Below are 21,080 nucleotides of genomic sequence, written 5' to 3' on the forward strand. Positions count from 1 at the left end.
TCTTTTTAGTTTGCTGTTGCAGCAGGCGATGTTTTGGTTTTGCAAAGAAGAACGAGACTGTATAGATACAAAAGCCAGGATTGGTTCACTGGTTGATGAGTATGCCAATAGAAATGCTGGTGCAGCTGCAGCATTTATATATTTTTGCTAGGCAAGTCAAGCACAGGATTGAGCTGCTTGGAGGATCCTGCTCTAGGCCGGCTTGCCTGGTTGCTACTGTAGTATATACAAAGAATAAATAACAGTGATTGAACTGTGCCCTCCTCCATTGCAGTGGATTTGCATTTACAAAACGAATGCCTGTGCCCAAAATGTTTTAAATCCCAGAAGAGATGTGGTGAGAGTGGGAAGGAAAGCTGTTTGCTGTAAGAGAGCCCGAACCTTCTCCTCATCATCTCTCTCTCTCTCACGCACACAAACACACATAGAGACACACACACACCTCTCATTAATAAGCCAAGGTATGTAAACTTCTAGCCTTTGTGCTGCCCTCTTTAGCCTGGATTCCTTTCCGTTGAGGGCAGGAACAAAACACATCTTCAGGAAGGCAAAATGGGACAAGCAGGTTAATGATGAGACAGGTGGGAGAAAACTCAGCTGGAAAGGGAAAAGACGAATGTCAGTCTCTCCTTTTGCCTTCCCCTGAAAATTACCCCCCCCCCACCTTCCTCTCTGGAGAGCCGTTTGTTTCCATCTTACCCATCATTGTCTTAATGATCTGGACTGTAGCGAGTGACTTGGTGCTTCGCAGCCCTTGGATCCCAAGAGCCGAGAACCCCGCCCGAGGACCTATTGATCTGTGACTAAAGAGCAGAGCCCTTTCTCGGCTGGAGTTTGCCGCTCAGGGACCGGCTGGCAGAGAGGCTGTCCCAGCCAGGACCTGCCGAAAGATTGTGGAGGGAAGGCGGTTGGTGTTATGGGAAAAGGTGGTGAGGCTCAGTGGTTAGAGCACCCCAAGTTGGATGCCCAGTGTCTCCGGGCAATGCTGGGGAAAGAGCCCTGTCTGGAGAGCCGCGGGCAGCCGGTGTCGACGATGCTGAGCAGAGCTGGATCAATAGTCTGAGGCAGCTTCCGATGTTTCTATGGGAAACAGCACGTGGTGAAGGAGGGGACCCTCAGGAAAGAGGCTGCCAAAAAAAAGTGGGGTGGACAGTAAAACAATGAGAGGGAAATGAGCAGGAGGAGAGAGAGTACAGTTTGTGTGTGTGTGTGTGTGAGAGAGAGAGAGAGAGAGAGAGAGAGAGACAGAGAGAGAGAGAGAGAGAGAGAGAGAGAGAGAGAGAGAGAAGACTGTGTGTGCATGCATGTGTATGAGTGAGTGAGAGAGAGAGAGAGAGGAGGGGGGCTGTGGATGAGAAAGGGTTTCTCTCTCTCTTCCTCTCTCTCTCTCAGAGCTCAGTTAATCCTGCTGTCAGTTGGCGTTAAGGCAACGATCTAAGCGCTGGATTCCAGGAGAAAGAGACACACGGCAGTATAGAAGGAAGTGAGGACCGAAAGGGGGGAGAGGAAAAGGAAAAAGAAAGGAAGAAAGAAAGAAAGCAAGGAAGAAAACCAGAAGGGGGGAACTACCAAATCTATGCTTGGACCTAGGCTTCTTTCTCGCCAATGCAAAAGGGAATATGCAGCACATTTTTGCCTTCTTCTGCACCAGTTTCCTAGGGGCAGTGTTGGGGGTCAATTTCCCCAGCAACATCCAGATAGGTGAGTGTGAAAAGGTTGCCCATTCTGTAGCGAACGCATTTTCCTGGATGGCTCTGTGTGTGTGTGTGTGTGTGTGTGTGTGTGTGTGTGTGTGTGTGATCTAGCCCATCCACCGCCTCCACTCGCAAAGAAAGAATGGGGGTCTGGCCCATGCATGGGGTGGATTTACTATAGAATTGGGGGATCGAGAGGAAAAAAAAGATATTGATATGGGATGGATCTCTCCTTCTTAGTGGGTGGGGGACATGCCTGCACATGCCTGCTTCCGAAATGGAGGAAGCAAACAATTTCTCTCTCCTCCTAAATCTGGGACTCAGCATTTCATTTGGGGAAGGGTAGACCGGGGCACTTTGCATTCTTTGCCATCCTTTTGTTTGGGGGAGTGGGGAATGGTTTCTACTGTCCGTAAGTAAAGAGATAACCTCGGGGAGAAACCAGTCTTTGTTGTTGCGCTGAAACAAAAGCAGAACAACGCCAGGAAGGTGTTGCACAGCACTCAGGCTCCTTCCATTCCATGCATCCACTTGTTTCCCGCCCCCCCCCCTCCCAAGCATCAGCGATACACCTTTCATTCATTTCGCCCCCCCCCATTCAGTCAGCAGGCAGCTTCTCTCCCCCCACCCCAAATACATAATTGATAGTATTTGCTTCGGAGAACGGTCTCCCTCCTCGCCCTTATGTCTCTTTGCAATGCCAATTCCTGGCTCGCCCTCGCAGTAAGGGGGGGGGGGGGTGGAGAGAGAGAAACTCATGGGATAACCTCACTTGCAGGATTGGCGCTTTTATTGCAGTTTTAACGTTCCCTCGCCGGCATCCTTCTTTCCCAGATTTCTTCGGGGAAACACAAAACGAACCTGCAAAATTAGCAGGCTGCCATTTCTAGCCCCCTCCTTGGCAACCACAGGCATCGAAGTGTGGGTTTAGTGTTTTTTATTTATTTGTTTGTTTGTTTTCCTGGTGCAAAAATAAGCCTTTCCACGAAAAAAAAAAACACCAAATCCAGAAATCGTGCATGCTGCTGAACGTGCAGAAAGTATCCTGCTATTCGTTGGAGGCTGCGCTTCCTGCTTTTGCTTTCTTTGCTGAATTAAAGTGTGAGAGCGATGAATAATATTGACGATGGTGATCATCCGTATGATGCTCTGCTCCATCCCGCCACTGACTCTTGTCTCTGCCTCATTTGCACATCTGCACCTTAGGGATGTCACACTCGATTTGCATTGCTGTCAAAACTCAAATGGACCCCCAAAGTGCCGAAACCGGATTCAGAGGTCTAATTGCACATTTAGCTACAATTAAGCCACTGTCAGCAGCACGCTTGGAGCCATTTGGGCAGTTACGCACTCCACCCTGCATTTCTAAGATGGGAAACTAAATAAATTCAGTAATGAGCAGACCTTGTGGCACCCAGGTTTTTGCGCGGTCTTCTTGTTACCTGAATACACCCCTTGGTACTGCTAACACCCCTCGTGATACAGTGTGGCTTAATTTATTTGTAACAGTTATTTGACCACTCCCCAGGCCCCATTGTCCACAGAAAGGTGCTGCTTGGACAATGCAGGATTCGTTTTCCTTTGTTCCTTTCCTCTTAGTTCTCCAACAACTTGTTGAGTAAACATCTGCTCTGTGTGGGCAAATGCAGCAGATTCAGATCTGGTGTAAGGGGGAAGGGGGAAGGAGTCTCCCTTGGATGAAAAGGGGGTGGAGATGCTCATTCCTGTATTTGACCAGCTCCTTTTTAACCCTTACAGGAAATGAAGCCCACGGAAATGACCCCCCCCCACACACACACCCTCCCCGTTCTCCATAGCCCTGATTCACTTTTTGTTTAAGATCATATTTGGGACCTGGTGGTGTGTTTTGTGTTTGTGTAATGGTCAGACTGCACAGGATCCTGAAAGATCATGCCCAGATGCATTTGTCAGTCTTTAAGGCACAAGAGGATTCTTTGTTCTTTTTGCTAGCAGACACTGTCTGACATGGCTACCTTTCTGGAAACGTGTCTGGAGAAAAGTTTTTGCCATTCTACTAGCAAAGTGGTGTCCTAGAATGCCTACATGCTGGAGTGTGGTCATAATAATGCCATTGTCACTTAATGTTTCACTGCTGATTAGTTTCCAACCTCTCTTCTCTTTTTCTCCAGGGGGATTATTTCCTACTCAACAATCCCAGGAACATGCTGCTTTTATGTTTGCGTTGTCTCAGTTCACAGAGCCCCCCAAGCTGGCTCCTCAGATTGACATTGTGAATATTAGTGACAGCTTTGAAATGACCTACACCTGTAAGTAGTGGCTCTCTCTACAAGCCCCCCCCCCTCTCCCCTCATCTTTTTTCTGCCTTTCCATCTAGTTCACCATTGCAGAGGCTGTTGCTTTAAAATTAAAACACTTTATCAAGGTCTGTATGATGAGATCTCTAACAGAGTTCCACTCCCCAAGTTATGATTATTCCTCTTCCTTCTCCTTCTCCTATGGTTCCCACCATTCCTCTCTTAGTTCCCCCACCCATCGTTACAGATTTGTCATAAGCCAAGTGTGCAATACATACAGAACAGAAAAGGAATTATTTTATGTACTGTATTTTGATAGCTATAACTTAATCGCGCAGCATCCTTTTTTTTTTTTTAAAGTAACCAACAGTTATCTGACATTGGCTGGAAGTGCAGTCAAAGCTCAGATCGAAAGTTAGCAATGCAAGCAAGGTGAGAGGTCTGAGCTGAAGCAGTTCCTCTTAGACTTTTACCCAGTTAAAAGGTTTCTCAGATTAATAATTTTTTTAAAAATGCAAACCTTTTCATAGGTTTTGTGGGACATCTCTCCAGAAATCAGCATGGTGGAGGACTTCATATGATATTAGCAGGGCGGAAGCCCAACCAAGTTGATTAGCCATGAAGAGGCATAAAAGAAGCGCAGAAAACAAAGCCTTCTCCATTAAAATGGGATTGCTGTCACATTTTGGTCTTTGTAAATATATGCTGCTATATGCACAAAAAGGGGTTGATTCGGTATTACAGGAATTATTTAGCTCAGTTTCCTGCTGTCGGTTACACATATGTGAGACCCAATTTTTATAACAAATTTGGTCTGATGTAGAAGCCTTTACCTTGTTCCTGACATGAATAATCCCAAGGCTCCCTTCCACCAACCAGACTAGAATCATTATTATGTTTAGAGTTGTAGTTTTGGCATGTTGTTAGTAAAGGATCGTGTGTGCAAATGGTGGATTTAGACTGTGGCTATTATAAATAGCAGAACACAAAGGACTCAGAGAAGTGTGGCATCAAGGTGAGAAGATGAATCAGAATATGGGTCCAGAACAGATCTAGTTCTGTTGAATGGATGGAGGCTATGCTAGATTGATGGACTGAATTGAGGATTTGATTTACTGGATGCAGAAAACCACTGAATAGCATCAAAACTAGACAAACTCAGAGGAACGTGCTGCTGTTGGAAAGCTGATAATGACTTGGACAATTAACTACAGATATTAAGCAGGATATTTTATCTGACAACAAGAGTCTGACAAAGCTCAGAAGGAAACATTCTGCCCTTCCATCCTTTTGTTCAAAAACAGTTTGACTTTCTGAGCTTAACTAACTGTGTCAGCATCTGCGTTTACAATATCCTAAGGTGTGTAGGGTCATATAATATCATCGTTCATTTGGCTTGATTGGTCCAGGAGATCCCACCCAGCCCTGTGGTTTGCCAGTTTCATGTCTCTAGTTGAGTTGAGTTAATCCACACAGAACTGAGATTATGCTTGCAATGGAAACTGCAAGCAAACCATCTCCTACGCCCCCCCAACCCCCGGTCCCAACGGAACAACACTTTTTGACTAGCTTATATTGGAGATTGGCTTTTTGTAAAACACTGTGTCCTAATAACAATTGCATCCAACTGCAAACCTATTTGATTGCAGTTGCAATTAATTATCAGTGTTTTAGTAAATCAGAATCTTCCATCATTTTGTTCTCTGCAGATTGTAGGCAAGCTGTGCTTTCAGTAACAAAGCTAATCATGGAGTACTACACCTGTGCCTCTTAAAAATTGTACTAAAAATGGCCTTCCTTTCTTATATCACTTTTCTTATAACCACTGATTGTGTTGGAGAAACTCACAATTATTCATTTCCAGCATTTATATGAGTGCTGATTGCTTTGGTGGGCTCTTTCTATTCATAATGTGATGTAAATATTCTTATAAAGATTGTTTGTTTCCATGGAGATGCACAACACGCTCTTGGTTGCGTTTGGGCTTTTTTTTTTTTTTTTTGTATCATGAGCTACCTTTGTCCTCAGATGCCCTGCCACTGATATTTTCAGCTATTCGCAAAGTAGGTGGCTCTTCTGATAAAGTTATTGCGTGGTGCCTTAGGACAGAACTGGCAGTAATACAATCAAAATGGTGTGTGTGTTCCTCATTAGTTCTTGTAAGACTAATGTGGGGCTGAGCAGCACTTGCAGAGATAAATTGGTAGGTTGGAATGGAGCCTCTAACCCTTTCACCACCTGTAAGTTATCCCCTGAAAATACAAGGGTATCCCCTACCCCCCAAAAAACTGGAGTCAGCAGGGAGCCTGTCTTGGAAGGCAAAATAGCCTCTCAGGGCCATTTGCAGAATTGAGGGAATAGGAGGGGTTAAAATCTTACAGCCCTCCCTTTTGATCTCTAATCTTTTTGTGAATGTGCTTCTCTTGCTCCTTCACTCCCACAGTGGGTTTGGGAACAACAAGGCAAAATCTGGAGGGCAGAAACTAGTTAATCGCCTGTTCTTGCACAAATGGTTAAAAGCCCGATGGTGGTAGCTGGCAATCATTGCTGTAAAGTGGAAGTTTAGAGCAGGGGTCAGCAAACCTTTTCAGCAGGGGGCCAGTCCACTGTCCCTCAGACCTTTTGGGGGAGGCGGACTATATTTTTTTTGGGGGGGGGATGAACAAATTCCTATGCCCCACAAATATCCCAGAGATGCATTTTAGATAAAATGACACATTCTACTCATGTATAAACACACCGATTCCCGGACCATCCATGGGCTGAATTTAGAAGGCGATTGGGCCAGATCTAGGCCCCGGGCCTTAGTTTGCCTACCCATGGATTGGAGTCAGCATGATAAGCAAGAATCTAAAAGTATGTGTGTATGTGTGTTTGTGTGTGGTTCTTGAGACTAGTGGCACCAAAATGGAGTTTTATTTATTTAATGTGATTTCTAAGCTATGCTTAATCTTAGAGATCCCAGGGTACTTTACTATACAAATATAGAATATCAAACATTAAAATGTAAAGATTTTTAAACCAAACTAAAGTTATTCCATTTAAAACAGTTGTCTTGAAGCATCTTGTGAAAATGTATTTTCTTTGTCCACATGTGCCACATGTGACAGGAGTTTTGCAAGGAGAATCCCCCAACCACCAGTGGTGCACAAAGTAAAAAGTCATCCACTGCCATCTAGCAGGTAATATTGAAATAGAACTAGGAGTCACATACAGTGGAACTGAGACCTGGTGCTGACAGGCAATAAGCCAGATGCAATGACTGACTGTTGCATGGTTGCCATGGCATCATCTTTGGTGATATAAAGCAATAATAAGCAGGCTATATATGATGCATTTAAATCTTGGGTGCTTCTGCAACAATATTGACTGCTACCTCTTAGGAAATGGGTCACGTTTGAAATTAAATTGTTATAGAAAGCATTTGTCTTCCCCTCAACATTAAAGCAATTTGAAAGTTAAAAACCCCATGATAAATACAAATATATAACAATGTTGTTTTCATGCATTTTTCCTTTAACAATGCAGGCTTATGAAAATTTACTGAGTGCCATTCAAAAGTTATGTTAATGTTAGCCCTTTAAAAAAAGAAAAAAGTCTGTTATGGTGAGCACATTCTTTGTTTATGTTATATACCCTTTATAGGGGGCTGCTCAGAAAGAAAACAAATTAAAGGCACATCTTTACTTCTGCTAATATCTGGATTTCAGAGACAGTTGCATGCTTCTCTAGGGAAAGACCTATCACCAAAAGCCATATCACCACCCAAAACATTTTTGTTGTGAAGCAAAAAACAAAACAAAACAGCCAACTAGATTAATGAACTGTGTTGTTGTTTTTTTACATTAGGAATATTAAGAATTCAGCTGTGGAAAACACCACAACTGAACATGCCAGCCACAGCAGACCTAATCCCCAAACAGTCAAAATGGAGGGGCATCATAGTAGATAGTAAATGAAACAGTAAATGAGAAAATAAAACCTATGGGAAATGGCAGTATGTGAAAATGTAGGATGTGAACAAGTTAGATTTAGCTTGTAAGAGCAGGAGTAGCAAAACCAGAGCACTTAGCTTTTCTGTTTCCTCTCTAAGAGGAAATGGAATTGGTTTTCATTCCCTCCATTTCCAGTGCTCAGTCTCTTTCTGCCATGCTTTTTGAAGCAGCACAACATATGCTGTAGAGAGGAAGGTATCATCAGGGTAGGTGAAACCTCAGTGTTTACAAAGGGGTGGGTGAGAAACTCTAGAAAGAAAGAAAAAGGTGAGACTGTACAGACAGCCCAGTGAGGACCAAGTGTGCTCAGTACCCATGGAATCACAGAATTGTAGAGTTGGAAGGGACTATGAGGACCCTCTCATTCAACCCCCTGCAATGCAGGATTCTTTTGCCCAAGGTGGAGCTTGAACACACAACCCTGAGATCAATAATCTCATGTTCTACCAACTGAGCTATCCCAGAAGCTGGCTAACTGTTTCCATTGGTGGTGGTGGTGGAAAAATAACATGAAGTAGAATGGAATGGGTGGTGATGGTGGTGGAAACCTGATTAGCAATACTCCATGCTGGAACACTTTATTGCAGGCCTCACTTGTGGAGCATAATGTTCATGCTGTTGGTAGCCAGAATGCTATTCCACAATGTATTGGACTCAGTCACTTGCAGGTATTCATCCACCAACCTCTTATCAACAGACACATGGCTCACACATACCATTTCTAGCAGGATGTACCCTTTCACCACGTGAGCTTAAACAGGAAGTGCTACCCTGCCCTGCTGCCACCACTGCCTTCACCGTCCAGTGGCAGAGAAGTGGTGCGGACTGGCTTCCAGCAAGATCTCACCAAAATCACACTAGATCTTTTGTGATTTTGGTAAGAGCTCACCCTAGATTGATGCCAGTGGCACTTCTCCACCAGCAGCAGGGGTGCTACCTTGGGTGCTTCCGCCACCTGAGGCAGCAGCCTCGTCTAATGGTTGGACTGTCCCTGATACTGAGCTGCACTTGGCAATAGCAACCATAATCTAGAAATCTGTTTGTAAATGCATCATCCACCGTGGCATGTCACTTCAGATTATAGTACAGGTACTTGTAGTGTTGTTTCTGTTGTTTTTACTGAATGAACGTAGAATTATGTTCATTCAATTATACTTACTTAGAAAACTGTATGCAAATTGCATGAAGCTAATTGTGTAAAAAACAAAAAACCCTAACTTTACAGTGGTATCTCGGGTTACAGATGCTTCAGGTTACAGACGCTTCAGGTTACAGACCCAGAAATAGTACCTCGGGTTAAGAACTTTGCTTCAGGATGAGAACAGAAATCGTGCGGCGGCAGCCCCCATTAGCTAAAGTGGTACCTCAGATTAAGAACAGTTTCAGGTTAAGAACGGACTTCCAGAATGAATTACGTTCTTAACCCGAGGTACCACTGTATTGGCAAGAGGACTTATATATACCCACAAAATATAAGTAGCATTTCTATCTTGTACCTTTTATGAGCCGAGAGGAAATTGATCAGGATGAGTAGAAGGGTTTGTTGTTTTTTGGATCACTGATTTGGGTCACAAGTTAACATTAACAAAAGGAAACGTATCATCCTACCCAGACTTTGGCATCAGCTGGGGTAATACCATCCTTTATTAAAAACATAAGAGTCGGACACGACTAAACGACTAAACAACAACAAGATGAGCCCTACTGGATCAGGCCAATGGCCCTTTTGGTCCAGCATCCTGTTCTCACAGTAACTAACCAGATGCCTGCAGGAAACTTACAAGCAGGACTTGAGCACAAATCACTCTGCTCTTCTGTGGTTTCCACAACTGGTATTCAGAAACATACTGCCTCTGACCAGGGGTGCAGAGCAGTGTCTCCATCATAGCTAGCAGCTATTGGTATAAAGAGACAGGGGATCTATGGCCCACCAGGGGGCCTTCTAAGCAATAGCTTTGAGCACCCTCTTCCCTTCTGAGCTTTGGCTGGTGCTGAATTTATCTATCTTTCAGCACTAGCTCAAGACCATCTTCTTCTAGAAAGTATTTCAAGTGTAATATAGGGACTCCATTGTGAAAAATGAAATGCGTTTTAATAATCTGTTTGAATTGCATGCTTTATTTTTGGTTAATGTATTTTGCTTTGTTGTGATCCGCCCTGAGCTCAGTCTTGATGGATATAAAATAAGTAAATTAGGGTTGTAAGATGAGAACAGATATAGCTGAGCCAAAACTTGGAGGTATGTTTATGAACATTTTCTTTACTCATCACATGTAACTCCCTTTTTGGTGACTTATTTTTCCCCAGGAGGTTTAGGGAAAGTTTACGCTCCCTGCCAATTCTGCACAGGAGGTTCTGCTAAGACAGTCTCAGGTAGTTCTGTCTTCCTGCCCCAGTGTGGGTCATTCAGGTGGTGATAATTAGTTTATTTTCACCCTAATGATTTTGGTACCTATTTCCCCCCTTCAAATCAGCCACCATCATCTGAGGAACAGTGGCATCATCATCAGATATGACTATGTAAATGACACCAATGAGGACAATTCAAAGTAAGGGCAATGCTTCCCCAATGTGTCCTGTTAGCTTCATTTGTCCTCATTATGTCATCACATAGCCAAATCTGATTGCCTCTGGGTAAAGGGGAGGGGGTAGTTGGATTGTTAAGACTAGTGCTGAAGCAGCAACCAGTTGTGGACACCAGCCAATAGATGCAAAATAGGAGCACTTTGGATTCTCCAACAGCCCTAACCTTCTCACTGAAAATGTTTACTAGATAACATTTGGCTCTATCCTAATAACATGAAGCAATGGGGCATAGTTGGGTCAATGTTGGGCATAGTTGGGTCAATGAAGCAGCCTTCGCCAGCCAAATGCCCTCCAGATGTTGGACTACAACTCCCCTCTTCCTTTATGATGCTGCTTGCTGAGTAGAACTAGAAGTTTCATGGGTGGTGGAAGAGCTGCAGTATGATTTGCTTAGACACCTGCACTTATTATGTGGAGCCTTCTTTTTTCTTTTTCTACAATTTTTGGTAGCCTTAATAAAAACACTTTTTGCTTCCCATGACAATCTTCAGATATCTTACTCATGCAGGAGCCTCGGCATTTGCCTTAAAAAGTCTCTTTAGGTGTAAACTGCAATCTGGGTGCACGTTGGTCAATACAGTGTACCTGCTATCTAGTTTGGTGCCCTGTGCTCTGGATAGGATAGGCTACTGGAGTTAGTGTACTGCAACCTTACGCCAAGGCAGTAGAGCAGATGGTTGTTTGATCCCTTTCCATTTTGGTATGATGACTTTATATACCAATCACACATTTTCCTCTTTATTTGAAACTACCAAGGTCATGCAATCATGTTGTTATTGTTGTTATTACTATATTAGTAGTGTTAGTTGTAGAAGTTGCAGTGCTCCTATAAGCAATAGAGATGATGATGATGATATGATAAATTTGTTATGATATTTTCTTTCATTTCCTTATACAACACACTGGAACCTTACTTTTCAGCTCTAAAATTGCCTTGTATTATTATTATTTTTAAAAAGCAATATGCACACACATCAATGTTCTCAACTGCAGGTCTAGATTTATTGCAATTAAACCATTATTCTGTTTGAGCAGGGGGAAATAGCCTCCGTTGATAAATGTGTACCAGCCACCATTTCTCAGAATAGGACTGTTGTAATTTATTCCACTAGTAATCAATTAAAATGCAGTTTTGTAATTAAAATTCCTCAAGCTTAGTTCTATGATACTATGTAAATTTGTGTGTGTTGTATTTGCTTATCCTAGGAGTGCCATAAAATTGACTGAAATGCATGTTCCCAACTGCAATGATTCCACACACAGACCAATGATACTTATTGAATTTGAGCAGCCTAACTGTATGAAGGATTAAGATACAGATTACTGCATCTGGAGCCAAGCTGTCAGGAAGGCCATGGGTAATGGACTAGAGACTTTCTGGTTAGTGTCTGCTCTGTTCAGTCTCTAGCAATGGAATTAATGATGCTCTTGGTTCTTTGATGTTGCTGTTTTAAGGGCAGACAGAATAACAAAATAAAAATCTGGATCTAGTTCTCACCCTTGGACTCTTCAGAACTTCTTCTATCTGTGGATTTCGTATAATAAAAAATGTTCTGCAAAAGTCATTTTTGTTCACTTGTGAACATGGTAGGAACTCAGATATTGATTTGTGTCAAGGTTCAATGTTTGAAAAGTTGCCGTTTCAAATGCGACTTCTCAATATATCGTCTGCTATCAATATTTTGGCTTGTGATTTCATCTCATTGTTGTTGTCCCCCCCACTTTGTCTAGAATAGGCCATTGGCCATGGTGGCAAAGAATGATGGGTGTTGTAGTGCAACAATATTTGGGGGGTATCATGCTGGCTACCCTGACCTAGGATGCAGATGGACAGCCTGCACGCTAAAGCTATATGCAGCCTTTGATCCCAGTCCTTGTAGCCTAATTTCATGTAAACGGTAAGGAGCAGGAATAGGAATTCAGGCAAGAATGGGGAGGGGGAGAAATATGTGGCCCCATTCTGCTATTCATCAGTGTTGGACTTCTGGGTAGTGTAACTACTCTATCAAAGCCTCACTGTACATCCTCTGTACATTCTGAGCCCTAAAGATGATATTTACAGTACCCTAAGAACAGAATGAAAAGACAATTGCCTCCCCCAAATTATGGTAGCTCCTGGCTGATGCCCACCTTGTATCCTGAGAACATTCCCTCTTCTCCATCAGTCAGAATGCAAGGGGATCGCTCAAAATTCCCCTTCTTCTGTAGTCTAACCCTATTCTCCTACAAATCTTCAGCTCTGCAGCACCTGTTCCCTTTCTTTTCTCTTCTTGTGCAAGCCAAAGCTCTTCTGAGGGGCTGTACCATCAAATCACCCCACAATCCCTCCTTGTTCTCCCTGTCTCCTTTCTGAGAAAGCCAGCTAATTGCTACTTTGGTACTGTTTTTCAGTGAAACCCTTTGTTTTCTGGGAAAGCTCTGAATTGTTTCAGTGGCTTTATAATGTATAAAATACTAAATGATCTGAACATTACCCACACTTGGCTCCTTAAAATTTGATTAGCATGCGAGTAAAACTGGCATCGGACTGTATTCCAGGTGAGTAAGGGAAGAGTTGCAGTGGTTAGAGGTTTTCCCCTTGTAAACCATTTGAGCTAACTTCCCATCTACACCTCCACAAACATTCATCTTCTGGATGGGCTTATTCCATGAAAATGGGCAAGTTGAATGTAGACATGCTTTGAAACATATGACCTGAACTAACTTGGTAACACCATTGAAGTTAGCATTTCCCCTGTGAGGAGTTTGTCCCTTTAAAAAAACAGATTTTGCTATATAAATATGTCATGTAGGGCTATTTGTTTACTGGTCTCAAAAGAGTCTAGTCATATAATTTAAGTGCTATAATTTAAGACCCAAGGACTGCTTAAATGAGGCATCTTCTTCTTTTTCCTTGTACTTTTTTTTTTTTTTTTTTTGCAGATTTCTTGAGACAGTTCTGTTATTAACTAACAGACAGCTTGTCTTCTTCTGCTGTTTCATTTGGTTCTGTCTCCTGCTATGGCCATCTCTGAGACATTAGGAAAGGATGGTGGGACATAAAAGAATATCTTGCAGAAACAAATTGCCTGAGGGAGGTTAAAAATGAGTCTGAGATAGATTTTTATCTCAGCATTAGCATTCCAGCATCTTCTCAGCACAACATAGCTCAAAAATGATACAGCACATTACGTACCACAGCAGTCTCCTTTCTGTTTGCTCAGTGTGTCAGTCATTATTCCTCACATCAGCTGCCTTTGTTCGATTTCCTCCATTCTGCTCTTTAAATGTCATTGCCAATCAATCCCGACAGCAAGATATTTTGGCTTGCTAATTTCCCCCACCGTGCCTTTCATCCCGAGTTGTTGTAAACAACCCCCATTTTCACCTAAATCATGGCATAACTCACACCCATAGCTGGAGAAAAAGAAGTAGAATATAAATCCACAAAATTGGTTGACATTTTTTTGAGAAAGTGATAGGAAGAGGGTGATGAGAAAGAAAGAAACGGATTATTTACCCAGGCCCTGCTTTTGGCTTTCCCCCCTTTTGGCCAATGTGCATCAATGCCGCAAAGAAAAATAGCAGAGGGAAAGTCTAAGATTAGTGAGTAATATGGGGCTGATGACAAGGGTCGTCTAATGAGCAAAAAGAGTCCTGACTCTCACTTAATAACGGAAGTCTTAGAGTTGTATCCTCAGGATAACAGATAGTAAATGCCTGGAAGTGAAGCTAGTTCCACAGAACCGGAGTGAAAATCAATATCTGAAATGATATGATACTTCCATTGGTTGCACAGCCTTTCGTTCAAGACAAAATATCGATAAGGCAAAAATGGGATAGGACCCCTGCACTGTCGGAAGTTGTGATATTGTTCCATAGTGGAACATTGGCCATATCACAGTAGTCTTGTATGAGTCCAGTGTGGTCAGAGATGATGTGTGGCTGAATCATAGAATTGTAGTATTAGAAGGGACTCCAAGGGCCATCTACTCCAACACCTACAATGCAATAGTCTAACTAAAGCAGTGGTTCTGAACCCATTTTTGGCCATGCCCGACCTAAGCATCTCTAAAATACTGATAAAACACTGGGATCAACACCCGTATTAAAACAACAGTAAATATTATTGGATTGAACTTGAGGACATTTCAAACTACCTGACCAAAGGCACTGAAGAAAGCATTTAAGGAAAAAGGAAAAGAAAGCACCAGACTGCATTAACTGAAGACAAAATATAAGTCTTCTATTACTGTACTACAAAGGGCCAGGGCTCCTGGGATAATCTGAAAATGAGAAACAGGCCTGGTCTGCTGGGAGTTCAGGGGAAATTTCTATGTACAGAAAGTGATTAATGCATTTAATGAACTATCCAAAAGAAGCACAAGATAGGAAACCACTACCAGGCTCTCTAAAGAATAACAATGAACGCCATCCCAGGCAACAAATTCAATAGCTATATCCAGCCTAGCAGATCAGCAGAGTAGCCCATGCAGGTCTCAGACAGCCTAGAGCCACTGGGATCAACACCCATATTAAAGCAACAGTAAATTATCTGCATGCATGCAAAAAGTTCCTCAGGTTACTCTTTGCCCTTTCCAAATACAGTGGAACCTCAGTTTTTGAACGTAATCCATTCCAGAAGACCGTTTGGCTTCCGAAACATTCAAAAACCTAGGATCAATGGGCTGGCTGCAAAGTCAATGGGTTGGGGAACCTCCCCAGAAGCCGTTCAACTTCTGAAAATCGTTTGAAAATGGAAGCATTCACTTCCAGGTTGTCGGCGTTCGGGTTCCAAATTGTCCAGCTTCCGAAGCATTCAACAACCAAGGTACCACTGTACAAGGATTTCAGGCAGCAAGACTGAGAAAAACACCCTTCCTGAGATCTTGGAAAGCCACTGCCAGTCTGGATACACAATGCTGAATTAGATGAACAAGTGATCTAAATAGAAGGATGTATATGTTCAAAGCATGCTGACCATGTCAACCCACAGAATGCCAACCCACAAAATCTCCCAAGAATCAGTGAAGTATCCAAGAACACAAGGAACACACTTGTGGGGGGAAAAGTCAGGAAAGATTCTGTTTGTGATTCTTCTACAAAGAGGGGGACCTGGATGGTTACATTAAAGGTAAAGGTAAAAGACCCCTGACAGTTAAGTCCAGTCGCAAACAACTCTAGGGTTGCGGCGTTCATCTTGCTTTACTGGCCGAGGGAGCTAGCGTTTGTCCGTAGACAGTTTTTCCGGGTCATGTGGCCAGCATGACTAAGCCACTTCTGGTGAAACCAGAGCAGTGCACAGAAATGCTGTTTTCCTTCCCGCCGGAGCGGTATCTATTTATCTACTTGCACTTTGACATGCTTTCGAACTGCTAGGTTGGCAGGAGCTGGGACCAAGCAACGGTAGCTCACCCCGTCGCGGGGATTCAAACCGCCGACCTTCTGATCAGCAAGCGCTAGGCTCAGTGGTTTAGGCCACAGCGCCACCTGCGTTACACTAATGTAACATTACATTACTTTACATTAGCATGTACTAATTTGACCATGTTGTAACATGAGCAGCAAACTGCAAAGAAATTGTCCAATTTTCTAGGTTTCTAAACCAGATAATAAAATGCTGGACCATGACAATGCTGGGCTCTCAGCATCGCTGAAAGCCGATTCAAAAGGCAATCGTGTATTGTTAAGATTCTTTCCTGATATTCCTCCCACCTGTGTGTCCTCTTCTGACAAGGAACCACTGTTAACAATGTCTGTGGTATTGCAAGCAATTTCCTATATCTGATAAATTCTTTCAATCTTTCGTTTACTTTTTTCTAAAGTGCTCATAAAATCAACCTCCTAAGGAATTGTACAGGTTTCCTTTATTTTAATATGAATACAATTACTGATATAAACCAGGAAAGAATCTCTGCTTGACTGTCACAAAGTTCTGCTCATATATAGAGCTTAATCATCTTATCTAATGAGTGAGGTAAAGTCCAAAATAAAAGATTAGCATCCATGAATTAACTTTTAAAACAAAACACATCCACAGTGTTTCAAATGTGTCCCCAGTCCCCACATAAGAAGTAATCCCCACTGTTTGTGTTATAGACACCCAGAAGTAAGTCCCAGTGAGTTCAATGGGGCTTATGCCCTGGTAACAGTGTTTATAGCACAACCCTCCTATATGTGATTAGATATCTTGCATTGGGTTCAATTGGCCTTGGCTATACCTGAATGATAGTATACATTCAGGTATAACCAGGACTTGAGGTATACCCAGCCCGGACACTGAGTTCCACCTCCAAGGGTCTTCTGGCAGTTCCCTCACTGCAAGAAGTGACTTTACAAGGAACCAGGCAGAGAGCCTTCTTGGCAGTGGCACCCTCCCTGTGGAATGCCCTCCCATCAGATGTCAAGGAGCTAAAGAAATATACAACTTTTAGAAGACATCTGAAAGCAGCCCTGTATCAGGAAGTTTTTAGTGTTTGACATTTTAATGTTGTGATATGTGCTGGAAGCCGCCCAGAGTGGCTGGGGATACCCAGCCAGATGGGTGGGTTATAAATTTCCAGGTTTAACTGGTTTTGTTCTTTAAAGTCCAAAACAGATTGGGACCTTGATATCTGTAGAACCATCTCCTCCAATATGAACCTATCAAGAAGCTTAGGTTTTTAGTGGAAGGCCTGCTTTGTATCTCGCCACTGTTTGAAGTTGAAGGTGGGAATGCCAAATAGCACCTTCTTAACCATGGAACTTAGACTGTGGAAGACAAAACAGAGCACTGCTATTCATGCTGCATATGGATCCATGAATAAATTTTTGTACCTGCTTTTGACAATTTGATATGAAGCTATTGTCTTAGTTTTCCTTTTTATGTTATGTGCATTTAGTCAGATGCTTTAAATTGTTGGTAGGCACCTTGATTAGATTTCCCTAGAGACAGAAAGTTGGTCTATGAGTGCTTTAAATGAAAAAAAATGTTTGTGGCATACACTGGTGAGAGAAGATATATGAAGCAAGCTGACTGCAAACTTGTTGTGGTATTGTCTTGAGTACCAATGCAAAGAGTTCCCATTGAGATTGTCATGTCATGAAGAAATAAGCCATCACTTTTATTACACGTAGATCCCATAATCAACAGGAGAATCCAAGCTGAGATTCTTCCATCGCAGGGCGTTGGACTAGATGACTCTTGAGAAACCTTCCAGCTTTACAGTTCTGTGATTCTGTGTGGACCTTCTGATATAATTTTGTGCAATAACATGCCACAGACATCAGTGTAACTCAGGAACAAACCTTAAAATCAGGCTGCAGGGTGTACATATGCTAATGAAATGTGGCATAGTGTACATTCTCTCTCTCTCTCTCTCTCTCTCTCTCTCACACACACACACACACACACACACACACACGACTGCAGATGACAAGGAAGAGGGTTTCATGTTTAGGTGAAAATAGGACAGATCAATGCAAAATTTTGATTTGCTGAAGAGTTCAGACAACTATATAAATCAAAATGGACGGACACATTGATCTGATGCCAAATATATTGAACTTAAGATATAGCTACTTCTCAGGTATGTGCTGCAGTCACTAAATGCTTAGTTTCCAATGCCTCAGCTCTTTGTTGTTGCACGATTTTACCTACTTGTGCAATGTTTTATTAAGCATCAAATGTTCTCTCTCTTCCCTTTTGACAACAATCCTTATCCACAAGAAATATAATCAATGAATCAACTATGAACTCCTGGAATATTTTTTCTCATGAACTAGTCCATATGTTCACAGGATATTGACTAAGTGTGTGTGTATATTAACTCATTTCCAGTTTTAGTATGAACAGAGTCTATCACTGACACATATATCTATCTCTATTTTAAAATTATTTATTATATCAAGTATGGTAATAGACCCTTCTCTGGCATGTGGTGACTAAAATTTGGCTAGCTTGTCACTCATCCGTCAGGTTGAGATTCTTTTTTTTTTTTAAGAGAGTTTATTTTGGAAAGAGTCTAATTATGAAAATGAGGAGCAGCTGTGAGATCTTCTTTCGACGACTCATGGAATGTGAGCTCACTATCTTTCCTAGATATTGATTTATTACCAGGTGGTAGATACTTTGTGCTGAGCCTCTGCACTCTGTTTTGCTAAAAGGAAGCTGAGTTGAATTGAACACAATTTGCTTGGAGATTCAAAATAGTAGATCCTCTATGCAACTGGCTTGCCTTTTGCTAATTCAGACAGACCCAGACATATGTGTGCTCACACCCTCAGGGTATAGATGCCAAGACACAGGCAGAATGGTTACCCAGAAATGCCTTCCTGTAAACCCCAGGGCTGTTGTTACACGGGGAAGCCCCCTGATCAAAACAAAATGTTCTTTTCCATACTGGAAATGTTAGTAGGGAAGTGGAGACTAAACACAAGGGGTAGTCCTATGTGTCCATGAGAGAAGAAACCAGTATTTCAGTACTCACAGCCAGTGTTCAAAACACTACATGTTAAATGCTGAGAAGATAAGAAGACCGGCCAACCAGGCAAGTAGAAATTCAGCAGCAGTTGCATAGTCAGAAATAGAGTTATAGAGATTTAGGTCAAGAAGTCAGGAAGGTCAGGTGGAAGTAGGGAACCAGGAGCAAGACAAAGACTAGCATGAACTTGGGACAAGGAACTAGAAAGATAGAAATTGAAGGTTGAGCTCAGGAATGAATTGGGCCTATTGGACCAGTTTGTGACCCTGTGTCAATATGAGTTAAAAAAACAATGCCAAGCAATGCATAGAAAAGAACTCCACAAATAGTGTGTAAAAATATTAATATCAATTTGGTCTTGAGCATCACCATGTGTATTTCCTATCTATCTTTGTAATAAAGTGTGTGTTGATGTACCACACACCTCTTGTTGCTTTTAAGCTTATTTTTCCCTCTGAAACAATTGACTTCTTTGTGGCATGCTGCAACTCTGGGTTAAAGATCACATCCCATGTTTCTTGGGTGTTGTAAGATACGCTAGCAGGCATAGGCGTTTCCCCTTCTCTCTGGGAGCTTCCAATAAGAATCAACGAGCCTCTAACAGGTTTATAGTCTGTTTTATTTACAACAACACAGAGAGAGCTGCATCAAGCCACCCTCCCTCAGGATCTTAGTTGTTCACTCTGGATCCCCGCAGCAAGAAGGACGCCAACATCCTGCTCTCCCACCCCTGTACATCTGTTGAGCCTTAACCCTTTCAGACCTCCTAGTACGAGGGCTGGGAGGAAAGTCCCCGCCACTCTCGAATGAAGAGTCTCCTAAACGCTCCCTCCCTCCTGGTTGCCTAGCTACTGACTCTAGCTCTTCCCCTGACTGTGCCATCTCTGAATCAGCTGCTGGGAAAGTTGAAGGAAGTGGGGGGCAAACTCTCCCCTTCTTCTTCTTCTTCTTCTTCTTCTTCTTCTTGTCAGAGGTTCCTCTGTCTGTGTCTGCATTCCTTCATCTTCAGAGTTAGAGCAGTCCCTGGCGTCCGATTCTGACCAGCCTCTGACCAGGTGTTATGTGTATGGTGAGGTACAAAAAACACATTGTAACAGTACATCTTGCTCAATATAATTTATGCTGGTGAAAGCTCTTCAGGGTTTTGGGAGGGGCTCTTTCCCACCCTTCCCCGGAGATGTTGGGAATTGAACCTGGGAGCTTTTGTGAATAAAACATGTGCTCCACCACCAAGCTATGGCTCATCCCAAATGACTTAAGGTGCTTTCATGCATGACCACATGAGGTAGCCTTTCTCAACCTGTGGGTCCCCAGATGTTGTTGAACTATAACTCCCATCACTCCTAGCTAGCAAGGCCAGAGCTCAGGGATGATGGGAGTTGTAGTCCAACAACATCTGGGGACCCACAGGTTGAGAACTGCTGACATAAGGAGTTTCCATCGTCTTGTCCCATGTCATTGCAGTAATGTCTGGGAATCAGAACAAGTGGGTGGAGCCTGTTGCATGTGTCCCTCCCATCAGATCATTTCCAAGCCAAGGGGCAGGCAATGAAATATTACGGCAACAGTATGGGATGAAGCCATGGAAAAGTACTCCCAGAGTGGTAATTCCTGAGGGGTGTGTTGTATTTCTTTCAGAAATTCCACTGTAATGTTTAGAGAAATGAATGACTTTAGACATCATATACAAGAGGCATGAAGAGAGGAAGCTTGGATCTTTATGGTTTCCTCTGCTGCTGCATGTTTCTCATATTTCTGTATGTATCAGCATAGAGACTGTCTGTGTTCAGAAACTGCCAGTATGATAACTCATTTATTTGTGGCCCCATAATGGAAAGCAAAAATATCTCTTTCAATTCAAGCTGGATTAGTAAAGTTCAAAGAAGGCTACACAGTGAAGAAATTGACTTAGAAAGCTATTGTGAAGTTTAATTATTTGTCTTCCTTTTATTGACTTATGCAACAGTATTTGAGAGCTGGTATAGCACAGTGGGCTGCACTGTCTCTCAGTTCATATCTCACCTCATCCATGAATGTGCTAGACACCCTGAAGCAAACAACTGTCTCTCAGCTTCAGCCCTCATTGGC

At 42.6% G+C, this 21,080-nt stretch overlaps 1 protein-coding gene across 7 annotated transcripts in view; it reads left to right on the plus strand.

Moving 5' to 3' along the window:
- The first annotated feature begins 1,159 nt into the window (after positions 1-1,159).
- GRIA1 (glutamate ionotropic receptor AMPA type subunit 1) overlaps positions 1,160-21,080 on the plus strand; it is a 200,696-nt gene continuing 180,775 nt past the window's right edge. For 4 of the 7 annotated variants that reach the window (XM_081851512.1, XM_081851514.1, XM_081851513.1 and 1 more), the window contains exons 1-2: positions 1,162-1,701; positions 3,845-3,982. In XM_081851512.1, coding sequence (XP_081707638.1) covers positions 1,620-1,701; positions 3,845-3,982 — 220 coding nt within the window. In that variant the 5' untranslated portion in view covers positions 1,162-1,619. Of the gene's footprint in view, positions 1,702-3,844; positions 3,983-21,080 lie in introns of all 7 variants that reach the window. The other 3 variants (XR_014153891.1, XM_081851517.1, XM_081851515.1) reach the window with 2 other exon arrangements.

Source organism: Podarcis erhardii (assembly GCF_964252035.2).
Source record: "Podarcis erhardii genome assembly, chromosome: 2".
NCBI lineage: Eukaryota > Metazoa > Chordata > Lepidosauria > Squamata > Lacertidae > Podarcis > Podarcis erhardii.